Source organism: Solanum dulcamara, chromosome 7 (assembly GCF_947179165.1).
Source record: "Solanum dulcamara chromosome 7, daSolDulc1.2, whole genome shotgun sequence".
In the NCBI taxonomy this organism is placed as follows: domain Eukaryota; kingdom Viridiplantae; phylum Streptophyta; class Magnoliopsida; order Solanales; family Solanaceae; genus Solanum; species Solanum dulcamara.
In genome coordinates this window covers 46,662,980-46,676,059 of record NC_077243.1, presented here as the reverse complement: position 1 = coordinate 46,676,059, position 13,080 = coordinate 46,662,980, and the positions used below count along the sequence as shown (strand labels likewise).

The following is a 13,080-nucleotide window of genomic DNA, read 5'->3' as shown; positions in this document are numbered from 1 at the left end:
ATCACATATGAAAGGCTAAATAAATACTAAGAGGCTTGGGTGAGGTACCTCCGGGTTCCTCATTCGCCATGTCACATCTATGCCCAGGCTTGAGTTATGACACTTAAATCATTTTTTCAGTTGTTTCTCTTACTCCGGTATTTTTTCTTCAAATGACTGTTATGAAAAGAAATTTAACTTCAACGATTCAAAGTAAAATTCACGAGGAAAAAAATATAAGTCATACTTTTATTTAACACAAGGTAAAATGAAGCATATTATTGCTACTATGACTTGAATATGCTAAAATTTATTATAAAATAGAAAATATTACCCGTTAGGTATGGGAGAGATTTATTTATATTTAATAGAAATGAGTTTTTCGCAATGAGAATAATATAAAAGTTCCTTTCTCACATGTTTTAATTTCAAATTTTGTACTCCAACGATTTTACTGATTGTGACCTTGTTTAATTTTCAGAAGTTGAAATTTACAAAATGATAGATTTGCAACTTTTTTTTTTTAATTTTGAAATAGATCAATTTTATTATTCTGTTGTTTTATTTTACGTAGAGAAATTTAGCTAATAAGATCAATTTTCTTATTTTTCCTTTGTATGAAAAATAAAATTAAAAAATTCATGTTGATTATGAACCGTTAATCGCTAAAGAAGGAATCATAGCATAGTTAAGTCATTTGCAATAACAATATGATTCAATTTATACTCTATTGATTTAAATTATGATTTATATCTTCTTTTCTCATTAATTTTATTTTGAATCATTGAGATTATTTTTTTAATAAGAATTTGAAAAAAAAGCAGCGGGGAGAGAGAAACAAGTGATAAAATGAATTAAAGATTTAATTTTAGGAAGATATGAGTTCCGTTAATATAAACGTTAGTTATTTGTATAAAAGAAGGATAAAGACCAAAATTGATAAGTTTTTAAATATTTAAAAGATTAAAATCGGTATAAAACAATTAAGGGGCTAAAATCGATAAGTATATATAATTTAAAGACAACCTAATAAATTTTAGATTATTTAAAGGATTAAATTGAGAATATATAATTGAGGAACCATTTTAAACCTAGGACTATTTATGACATTTTCTCTTATGAAATTGTGCAAACTAGAAAACATATTCACATATCACACCTTTCTTCCATCTTGTGGCTTATCGGCCGATTTCTCAATCTCTCTCTTCAGTCTTGAGGTAATAAATAGCAGCATCCCTTTCATGGCAGTTGAGGCTTTTCCCTACTTTTCACCTCCGATTTCATTGTTTCTTTTTCAATAGGAATGTGTATTGCTTAGTGTCTAGATTTAAATTTGTTAATATGTTGAAGATTTTTAAATGTGTTTATGAAGATAGACATGTGTTTTTAACCAGATTAGATCTAGGTCTAATTATCGTCTGGAGTAGATTTTGCTTATGTTGTCTTTTCATGAACTAATCAGTTTGTTGTATTATGTTGAATCTCTGTTTTGATTTTTGGATGTAGGGTTTTTGATTCCTTGAACTAACACTACATCTGCCGAAACTAGTAGTAAAGATCAATGGGGAGAAAGAAGGCAACAGAAGAGAACCCTGAACCTCCTAAGCAGGGCGGTGGAGGAGGGAAGTCCAAGAAGAAGAATCGGGTGATTGACGACGATGAGTACTCTGTCAAGACTGAAGAACCTATAGTTCAGGAGGAGACAGCAGTACCACCTCTTGGTCAGAAAAAGGCCAGCAAGTCGGGGGCCAAAGATGACGACGAGAAAGAAGAAGATGAAGAGAGAAAGAAGCCGGCCAAGCAGGGTGGTGGAGGGAAGTCAAGGAAGAATGTGGTAATTGATGATGATGAATACACTATTGGGACAGAGGACCCTGTCATTCTGGAAGAAAAAGTTGCACCCACAATAGCAGGTGGCAAGAAAAAAGGTAAAAAAGGGAAGAAGGGTGCTTCTAATTATGGAGAGGAAGACGATGTACAAGACAGATTGGATTTAACGAGGGACGACCAAGAGGATGAAGGCATTGTCCCCTTCTCTGGGAAACTGAACAAGTCGAAGAGGGGAAAAGCCAGTGCTAGTGTGTTTTCTACAACTTTTGATACAATTGGTGATGAATCGTCTGAGGAAAATGAAGAACCAGTCGTTGCTGGTATGGGGAAGATTATTGGCAATTCATTTAGTGTGGCGCTTCTTGATGAAGAAGAGGAGGCAGATACTTCTGTTTCTAAGCTTGAGACAGAGACAGTTGAAGAGGATGATGCGCCAGAACTTATTTTCGCAGGTAAAAAGAAGTCATCTAAGAAGAAGAAAAAAAGTGCTGTCAGCATGACTGAAGCCAATGTTAGGGAAGAAGTTGAACCAGAACAAGCTAGCCCAATGGTTAACCCTGAAGAAGCTGATGATTATGAAAGCAAAAAGAAGGAAAGAGATGTACCAGAAACTTCTAAGAATAAAACCAAGAAGAAAAAGGGTGGTCGTACAGTTCAAGAAGATGAGGATGAGATTGACAAGATTCTAGCAGAACTTGGTGAAGGAGCTGCTGCTGCTCCTGCTCTTTCTGAAGAGAAAGTACAGGTGCAGCAAGAGTCAAAAGATAATAAATCTAAGAAGAAAAAGGGTGGTAGAACAGCTCAAGAAGAGGATGACATTGACAAAATTCTGGCAGAAATTGGTGAAGGGCAAGCTACACCTGCTCCTGCTTCTCTTCCACAGGAGGAGAAAGGCCAATTGCAGCCTCAACTAGGTGATGCTGCTGCTGAGAAGGAAGCAGTTGAAGAAGGAGCTATGGAGTCTGCTGCTGCAAAGAAGAAGAAAAAGAAGAAGGAGAAGGAAAAAGAGAAAAAGGCAGCTGCTGCTGCCTCTAGTGTAGAGGAAAAGCAGGAAGAAACAAAAAATGACGCCAAAGGAAAATTGGCAGATAAGAAACAGTCAAAGCAGGTTAAGGAGATGCAAGAGAGACTCAAAAGGATGAAGGAAGCTGAAGAAAAGAAGAAGAGGGAAGAAGAGGAAAGGTTAAGGAAGGAAGAAGAGGAACGACATCTTCAGGAAGAGCTAGAAAAACTTGCAGAAGAGAAGAAACGTTTGAAAAAGGAGAGAGAGAAGGAAAAGCTCTTGAAGAAGAAACAAGAGGGGAAACTACTTACAGGAAGGCAAAAGGAAGAAGCTCGAAGATTAGAAGCAATGAGAAAACAATTTCTTGCTAATGGTGGGACACTGCCACTCCCCACTGGGGAGAATAAGAAAGAGACAACCAAACGGCCAATTTATCAAACGAAAAAGTCAAAATCACAAGCTCAGGCTAATGGCAAAACCCAGGAAGAGTCTGTTGAAAGATCAGAAGTTAAAGAACATCAACAGGAGATTGTGTCCGAGATTGATTCTGTAGAAACTGAGAAAGTTGAGGATGTGGATTCGACAATTACGGAGGAAAAGTCAGAAATAGCTGATGCAGAAGAAAATGAAATTGAAGAAGATGATGATGATGAGGAATGGGATGCAAAAAGTTGGGATGATGCTGATCTGAAACTTCCTGGTAAGAGTGCTTTTGAAGATGAGGAGGTAGATTCAAAACCGCAGCCTATAACTAAGAAAGAGATTAAGGTTGCAAGTTCAGCTGTTCATGGCGCAGCAACTCTGCCTGTTGCTGCCAAGTCGGTGATTCCTACTCAAAAAGCTGCTGCAACTGTGCCAGGTGTACTGAAGAATGACCGAAGTAGGAAAGAGGGTGAGCCTGAGGATAGGGTTGCAGATCAAAATAATCAGACAGGCAGTCCTGAAGAACCTGGTGCTCCTAACCAGAACGAAGACAATCTCCGGTCTCCTATTTGCTGTATTATGGGGCATGTTGATACTGGTAAAACCAAGCTACTTGATTGCATACGAGGCACCAATGTTCAAGAAGGTGAAGCTGGAGGGATTACCCAGCAGATAGGTGCGACTTACTTTCCAGCTGAGAATATACGCGAGAGAACGAAGGAGCTCAAAGCTGATGCGAAGCTGAAGGTCCCTGGTTTGCTGGTCATCGACACTCCTGGACATGAATCTTTCACGAATCTGCGTTCTCGAGGTTCAGGTTTATGTGATATTGCTATTTTGGTTGTTGACATCATGCATGGGCTAGAACCACAGACCATAGAGTCACTTAATCTTCTTAAGATGAGGAATACAGAATTTATTGTTGCTCTGAATAAGGTGAAGATAATCTATGCTGATGCACTTTTCGATGGTATTATTTTGATTGTATTCTTCTAGTTCCTGTTGTTTAATTTGTTTCATTGATAATATTGCAATGCAGGTGGATAGGCTTTATGGATGGAAAGTTTGCAAGAATGCTCCCATTGTGAAGGCGATGAAGCAACAGTCCAAAGATGTTCAGTTTGAATTTAATACGAGGCTTACTCAGGTTCTTATAACTCCTTGAGTTAACCATTCCTCAATTGGTGGACCTTATCTCAATATAATTCTGTTCAATTGTCGCAGATTGTCACCCAGTTCAAGGAACAAGGTATAAATACAGAATTGTACTATAAAAACAAAGAAATGGGGAAGGACACTTTTAGTATTGTACCAACTAGTGCTATTAGGTGCGTATGTGTGTTATTCCCCTCTCTTTTTTTCTGGGGCGTCCATCTAGCACTTCGTGAGACTGTTGATTTTAACTAAACATGTTGATTCTGTGGATCTTATTGATGTAACAGTGGTGAGGGTATTCCTGACATGCTGTTATTACTTGTTCAATGGACACAAAAGACAATGGTTGAGAGACTTACTTACAGCAATGAAGTCCAGGTATGTATTCCCATGATATCATTGTCGGTTAAATAGAGATTCTCAATATGTGTTGATTAACTGTTGTTGCTCTTTGGCAGTGTACAGTTTTGGAGGTTAAGGTTGTTGAAGGTCATGGAACAACCATTGACGTGGTTTTGGTTAATGGCGTGCTTCATGAAGGAGATCAAATAGTCGTTTGTGGCATGCAGGCATGAAAGTCTCCTTTTTTATGTCTATTTTTTTAGTCATTAGGCAGCCATTACTTTGTTGCTATGTTCAGATCTTCCAATTTGGTGATTTTCTAACATTAGAATTTCCTCCTTTCCTACATTTTTTTGTGTGTAGGGACCTATTGTTACCACAATCCGAGCATTACTAACGCCTCACCCCATGAAGGAACTCCGAGTAAAGGTAACTACGTGTTCCTTTAGGCACTCCAAGTTACTCGTTTTGCATTAAAACATCTCTAACCTACTTTATCAAAAAAGAAGAAAATATTCTCTTACCTCAGTTCAACCTCTTAATTTTCCCAAACTTGCATGAGATTGAGAAGTAGCAGTGGTTGTTAGTTCAACTCCGTATACAATCATAAAAACAATAAGGAAGTTATTTGTTCAGTATGGATCATAAAAAGTAAAAGGAGAAAAAAAGGAGGGTGCTTGATGAGTGGGGAGAATTAGTAATGGATGGGCTAAAAAATCAAAGTATATATGTTGCAAGTATTCAGTCCCCTTTTTTTAAAAAACTGATGACAATGCTATTGAAAGCACTAGGGCAGTGCAAAAGCCATATTTACAGATCCCCACAGCCAAGAAAAAGCCTAAAACAATTACAGTTGCCGTATCAAATCTATTAAAGAAACCTCCTCCTTGAAAAAACACTAATTACACCAAAAGTGAAACAAAAGTAAAACACTTCATCTTAATGTCCTGCAAATGACTACCCCTATCTTCAGTCCTTTTGTTTTCTAAATTTTTATTAATTTCATCATTGTTCCTTAATTGTGAACGTTGTGCAGTATCATGAGGATGTTCAGATAACCTAAATTCCAGTCATGACTTGTAGCTCTGTTTGAACTCTAACAAAGATCATATGCTGGTAATATCTAGTCTGGGCTTGTCAAGGTAACACACTGTGCTAGAGTTATTAGGTTTCTCAATGCCAAATGTGGCGTACAAAACGTGAAGGTTTACTTGGTGTGGGGGCTCTTGCTCGAGAGTTATGTGGCTGTATAGAAAGTTGAGTTTATGAAGTCAGTTGTTGTTTTGGTCCTTTTAACAGTTCCTGGTTTATTTGGACCTCTGTGTTTTGAGATATGTAAATCATTTTCAAGCTTGTGGATGCTTTCATGGACATGGGATTGTTGAGTTGCTACATTACTCCTAGATTGCTGATATACATATACACACTTGGTTTTTTCCACTTTGAATTTTCTCTGAACAAACGAAACAGAAGATCAGAAATTTGCTGTGAAGCTTCCATTTTTGTGTTCAAATTCCAGCAGCCCCTGTTAAAATATGCTTTTCCCACAATCAAGAGATCCGCATTACTTCTAATTTAATTTTCCAAACGTGGGACACAAGTTTGCAGGTTCAGTTATTTCCTGATCTATTTTTGAGCTTTTGGACCTTGTGGTCAATGGAGCATGAAATAATCTGAAAAATGAAGTGATTGTCATGTTATTTCTTTGAATTTACCTGATATGTGTTTTATCTAATGATGTACTGATGCCTTCTCTTGTTTGGGCAAAATCCTTTCAGGGAACATATTTGCATCATAAGAAAATCAAGGCTGCCCAGGGTATAAAGATTACCGCTCAGGTATTATCATCTACTTGTAAATCTGTGAGCTCATTTTTGGTCTGTCTTAGGATCTAGCTTAGAAAGTCTATTGGGTAGAAAACTTAATGCAGAGACTCAGAAGTGGATTTTATTTTGACCAGTATTATCAAAGGCGAAAAACGCAAAAAAGCTCTAAGATCCATTGGGGCTTTAAGCACAAAGTGCAGAAAAAGTGTGGGCTTTAATGAAAAAAACTCAAAGGGAGAAAAAAAATACAAATATATATGTTTAGTCCAAGACTAATAATTATAAACATGAATGACAAATATATGACCAAAGTAATTGAAAACAAATTATGATAAAGTGAAATATCACAAACTCTTTTTCCATGACAATATTGTTTAGTGTTACTTCTTTAAAGGAGGCTCATTGGGAAGGAAAAGTTTGCCTTAGAACCTTGATGACAACAGTGAAGCGCACATAAAGCGAGGCGAAGCGGTCAACATGTTTTGAGCCTCGCTTCAGGGCTTAAGCCCGCTTAAAGCGCGCCTTTGACTACATTGATTTTGACTGATCTCTTGTCAGAGTGACAAGATTAGGAATGAGGTTATTCGGGAGAAGGTGAGAGTGGCCTCTATGGCAGAAAAGATGAGGGATGTGAGACTGAGATGGTTTGGGCATGTGCAGAGGAGGTGCGCCGACGGTCCAGTGAGGAGGTGCGAGAGGTTGGATTTAGGGGTAAGCGGAGGGGTAGGGGTAGGCCGAAAAAGTGTTGGGGAGAGGTTATTAGACTGACATGGCACAACTTCATATTACTTTAGATAGGAAGGAGTGGAGGTCGCGTATAGGGTAAAAGGCTAGTAAGGGTAGAGTGTTGTCTTGCCTTGTGATGGTTTAGGACCTGTCATAGGACTAGTCATGCCACTATAGTTGTGCTGTTATTGCTTTCCGATTATCACATTATTTTGCTACTGTTATTGTTTTTTCTTGTAGACTTTGCATTGCTTTCTTTTTAGCCGCTATGCATTCTCTATTGTTTTCTATTTTTTTTATTTGGGTTTGATGCACTTGAGCCGAGAGTCTTTCGGAAACAATTTCTCTACCTCCCTGAGGTAATGGTAATGTCTGTGTACGCTCTATCCTCCCTAGACCCACTTTGTGGGATTTCACTGGTATGTTGTTGCTGCTGCTGTTAGAAAATGTATTTATTTTGAATCTCAGATTAATTTGTAGTTACAATCAGATGATGCTATGTTTGGATTCCTAATTTCCTTTTAATTAAAAAGATAATTAGCATTAGTTTTTCTAGGATCTATCAAGCAGAGTAGGGTGTGATCTACTAAATATAGCTTTTGAGTCCTGATTACTGTTGGAAGTCGAATAACTTTTCGCAAAGATTTGGAGGAAGCTTCATAATTGCGCGAAAAATATTAAGTGGAGGAGCTATCTCTTTGCACGTACACCTCTTCCCTTTTTCTCTTTTTTCTTGTCAGGAAACCATCCAATGCACTTGATGTCTTATGTTCAACAAATATGGTGAGATTTGTGCAAGAGGATTAGAAGGTTAATATAGTCTCTTCTTTTCTTTTTCTTCTGTTCATGATGTCCCTGAGCATATCAATTCTGTTCAGAATTTCTGATTTCCTAAGTCGGATATTTTGTGATACCTTTTGTGAAAAATTCTGTTGGAATAGCTGTACAAATACCATCCTATTCTGACGTGGAATAGTTGTAAGAAATCCAATGGTTGTTCTTGTGTATTTTGTTACTTCAATGAAATTTGACTTGGAAGTCCAACTAGCGAGCCATAACCTTTCAGTCTTTTGCATGAGTGTATTGATATTTTCTGCTACTGATGTGTGATGCTGTCACTATTTACTATATGTGTATTGATTTAGAGGTGGTTTTCCATGAATAAGTGAGACAGATTTCTCCTTCCCCCCTTGGGTTGTTTTAATTCTTGTTCAGGGCTTTGAGCATGCAATTGCTGGCACTAGTCTATATGTTGTGGGGCCTGATGATGACGTGGAAGACATCAAAGAAGCAGCTATGGAAGATATGAAGTCAGTGATGAGCAGGATTGACAAAAGTGGAGAGGGAGTATATGTTCAAGCATCTACACTTGGATCATTGGAAGCTTTGCTGGAATTCTTGAAGACCCCAGAAGTAAGCATACCTGTCAGTGGGATTGGCATAGGTCCTGTGCATAAAAAGGATGTCATGAAAGCTAGTGTTATGCTTGAGAAGAAGAAAGAGTATGCAACCATCTTGGCCTTTGATGTTAAAGTGACGCAGGAAGCTCGGGAACTTGCAGATGAACTTGGTGTCAAGGTTTTTATGGCTGACATTATTTATCACTTATTTGATCAGTTTAAAGCCTACATTGACACTATTAAGGAAGAAAAAAAGAAGGAAGTTGCTGAAGAAGCAGTCTTCCCCTGTGTGCTCAAGATCGTACCAAATTGTGTCTTCAACAAGAAGGATCCAATTGTTCTGGGAGTTGATGTTCTTGAGGGCATTGTCAGGGTATTAACTTTTTTTGTCTACTGTCTCATATTCATTGATCTCATTCACCATCTTAATTATAAAAATAAAATAAAAATTAAAAGTAATGGAATCTCTGGATTTCATTCGGGAAACCAGCTTCTGTGCACATCAGCAATACAAATAAGAATAGATAATCAAATATTTAATGGGTTGTGCTGATATTATCAGATTTTCTCTAATTTCATACTTCCGTTAGGTTAGGGAAAGGGGTCTTGCATACTCACATTGATTTCACGTTAAATGTGTAACTTCTTTATGTATAACCTTGTTTGAGACATAGGTGTTCTGACATAAACAAACTTATGGACAATCGATATTTTTTTTTTTGATAAAGTAAGTTGTTTGTTGATTGGCATCAAGAAGATGTCATGGATACAAAAATAGATGTGCTAGCTCCTATACAAGATGCTATTAAAGGGTCGGGAGCTAGCCAACCAGCAAAAAGGGAACAACCATGTTAAGGGCTAGTCTAATGTGAGGGAGCTCACAAAATATTGAAAAAAAGTAGAACTATTTACGTAGGACTGGTTGGCCCAACAAAAAAGACTAAGCAAACATCCAGCCTTTAGCAAGTGGTTTGGAGACACTCCATCAAAACATTTTGTTGTTTCTTTCAGTCCAAAGGCACCAAAATATACAAGATGGAATCAACGTCCAGGTGTTCCTGATGGGCCAATGAGCTTTCCAAAGGCTCCAGCTCTCAACAACATCTTTGATGTTCTCTGGCATCACCCATTTGAGGCTGAAAAGAGCTAGAAAAATATGCCACATGTCTGCAGCTACCACACACTGATTCTGAGCTTTCTTGACATAAGTAGTATTTGTTAACTAACTGGAAACATCTCCTGCAGAGGTTGTCCTGTGTCAGACATGCGTTTTTTAGAGCCAACCTGCTAAAGCATATCACTTTTGGTGGGAGTTTTGTCCTCTAAATTAGTTTCTATGGCTAGGAGTCTAAGATTCCATTCTGAGCATCTGACAATTATATCCCAGGTGTACTGTGTATTCCCTTGCATTAGGACCGCAGCTTAATGCATGAGCAGCCTGATGTTCATGTTGAAGCCTTCCAGATTACACATCAAGTCAAGAAGGCTCTCAAGTTCCCAGTCATTCATGTTTCTTCTGAAGAGGGGACTCCGCTGATTGCCCTCTCTATTCTGTGCAACTGTAGAGTCACTCACGATCACATGCTATCAGGAAGAGTGATGTCTAGGTTTCTCTAAAATTGGAGTTCTCTAACCACCTCATCCTTCCAGAATTTTACTTTCAGGCCATTCCCAACCTTGAATGAGATTTCTTTATGAAATTCCTTCCATAGCCTGCTTATGTGTTTCCATGGCCCGACTCCATATGGAGTTATGCTTTGCTTAGTGTACTAGTTATTCTACTTACCATGTTTGGCTGCAACCACTTCCTTCCATAAGCTATTATCCTCCATTCCATATCTCCAAAGCCATTTAAACAACAAACTTTTGTTGTGCTTGGCTAGGTCCCTGATACCCAGACCTCCTTGTGGCTTTGGTCTAATGACTTCAGACCATTTAACAAGGTGAAACTTGTTTCCTTCACTTGTTACCCTCCCAAAGAAAATTCCTTCTGATTTTGTCTAGCTGCTTCAATACCTTACCAGCGCAGGAAATAATGACATGAATTAAGTGGTAATACTGTCCATGACACTATTGATAAGAGCAAGTCTACCACCCATAGAAAGATGTTGCCTTCAAGTACCCAGCCTTTTCTCAATCGTTTCTACTATTCCACTCCATATTCCAGTATACTTGTATTTTGCCCTTTGAGGAAGGCCTATAAGTGGCGGGGAAGGATCCCACACGGCAACATAACATGTCGGCCAGTACATGGATCAGTATCTCTGTAGACTGTTCCTATTTGTTTAGTGAAACTATGCTGTAGTGATATTTCAGGAATTGGTGTTTTCTAGGCTACGTCTTGTTTTATTCATTTTAAAGTAATACAGCAACTTTCTTATCAAAATTACTAATATACTATTTAATTACTTGGAGTTTCTCTGTAATGTATTTATAAAATTCTCCTTTTCCCTGGACTGCGACACTTGAAATTTATGTTCGCGCGTATCTGTTCTCTCTATAATTCTTTCTTATAGTTGAAATGTTGATTATCTAATAAGGTTCCATCAGCATTTTTGCCAGTTATGATTTAGCTTTTCTACTGGTCATTATTATCATTGAGTTCTCTGCTTTCAAAAGGTTTTCAGCTTTCTTCATTTACACCATGATTTGCATCTTCAAGGTCAGGTTTTTATTTTGTTTTATTTACAAGATTTGGTCCTTAGGAAAACATGTTAAAGTTCAGAGGCAGATTTCATTGTACTCATCCTATTTCCATTTTTCGTCCATTATTAATTCTGTCATACTTTGTTTCGTCCTTTTGCTCGATGAGCATTTAACACATCGAGTTCAAGTCTTGTTTGCTTGCTCTTATGTTTCTTTAGTTAGTTGTAGTTAGATATTCCTGCATAATTTTATTGGACTGTGTAACATTATGTTCTCTCTCGTTTTACCTTTCTCCACATGTATTTCAATATATTGTTTGTTGCCGTGATTTAAGTTCAAGAGTTTACCTTGATTAAGCTTTCCATTGTTTATGCTGGCAATAGTAGCACTTACAATATGTGATTTTACTGTTAAAAAAATAGTAGCACTCATCAATTCTCTTTTCTATAATCATTCATAGACTGCAAAAATTTCATGTATCCAATAGACAGCCTCTGGCAGAAATGCTAGGTAAGGCTGCGTACAATAGACCCTTGTGGTCGGGCCTTTTTCCGGACCCTGCGCATAGCGGGAGCTTTAGTGCACCGGGCTGCTCTTTATTGTGGTCCTCACTGTACTGAACTTAATGTGAACAGATTGGATCTCCTATATGTATTCCTCAAAAGGACTTCATTGATATTGGTCGTATTGCATCCATTGAGAACAACCATAAGCCTGTTGACTATGCGAAGAAAGGCCAAAGGGTGGCCATTAAGGTATGAAGTGGTTGAGACTTTGTAAATTTTAGAATTTTGATCTATCTCCTTTCTTTAACTTGTTTGTAGAATGTAGGATCAGTGTGTAGTAGTTTCTCTTTGATTCCCAAAATCCGTTTTGTATATCCATCATTGTACAATAACCTTTTTCAGGAATTCTAAGCAATTGATTTGATCTTTGCTTATGTACCCATGAGGTCTCACTCCTTGCACATGTTTTACAGATAGTTGGATCTAACCCTGAGGAGCAACAAAAGATGTTTGGTAGGCATTTTGAAATGGAAGATGAGCTTGTCAGCAAAATTTCAAGGAGGTCTATTGACATACTCAAGGCCAATTTCCGGGTATGTAGAGTTTTGGGTGAAGCTCCCTTTAACAACAAGCTCTTTTGTTTGAGCAAATATCTAGTTTTGCTTACTGCTGCTTCTTTAACCTTTTACAGAAAGACCTCACAGTTGAGGATTGGAGACTTGTCATGAAACTGAAGACCCTCTTTAAGATACCATAATGAGACAAGTTTTTGTAGTTTTCAAAGGAGTTGGTTCTTGGGTCTCCGAAAAGCACCTTGTTAGGGGCTTAGCAGTTTATCGAGCAATAAGTGGTGATTTGACTGTAAACAAGAAGTTTGGACTCAATAGAACACGCACCTCAGGGACAGAGATGAGCAAAAGTGAAGAATGCAAGTGGTGTTGGCTGCTGCAACTGATTTCCTTTCGTTGGTACTCTGTACTTCTGTATATGCTGTTTTTTGATACTGAAGTGAGAATTTTTGCAGCATTGACCAATGGCAGTGGAGTGTGTTGTACAGGGGCATACAAAATGGCAACACATTTTCCATGATACAGAAATGTGATTATGACTTTGATATACAAAAAACGCCAAAAGATTATTGGGCTATTGTTGGCAAGTTCTTCATATTAGTATCAATTCCTTTTTATAGATATAAAAGGTATACTAGTATTACTCAGGAGTAAGATCCCTTATAATATTAGAGT

General features: G+C 37.8%; 1 protein-coding gene across 2 annotated transcripts; it reads left to right on the top strand.

Moving 5' to 3' along the window:
• The first annotated feature begins 1,069 nt into the window (after window positions 1–1,069).
• On the top strand, window positions 1,070–13,052 carry LOC129893893 (eukaryotic translation initiation factor 5B-like). 2 transcript variants are annotated; one of them, XM_055969317.1, is made up of 12 exons: window positions 1,070–1,196; window positions 1,486–4,171; window positions 4,275–4,382; window positions 4,460–4,563; window positions 4,678–4,768; window positions 4,849–4,959; window positions 5,096–5,161; window positions 6,511–6,570; window positions 8,500–9,057; window positions 11,966–12,085; window positions 12,310–12,429; window positions 12,528–13,052. In XM_055969317.1, the coding sequence occupies exons 2-12, from the start codon at window positions 1,541–1,543 to the stop codon at window positions 12,591–12,593; spliced, it is 4,035 nt and encodes a 1,344-aa protein (XP_055825292.1). In that variant the 5' UTR covers window positions 1,070–1,196; window positions 1,486–1,540; the 3' UTR covers window positions 12,594–13,052. The 2 variants fall into 2 exon arrangements, with proteins under 2 accessions (XP_055825292.1, XP_055825293.1); XM_055969318.1 differs by having other exon boundaries at window positions 1,095–1,226.
• Window positions 13,053–13,080: the final 28 nt, after the last annotated feature.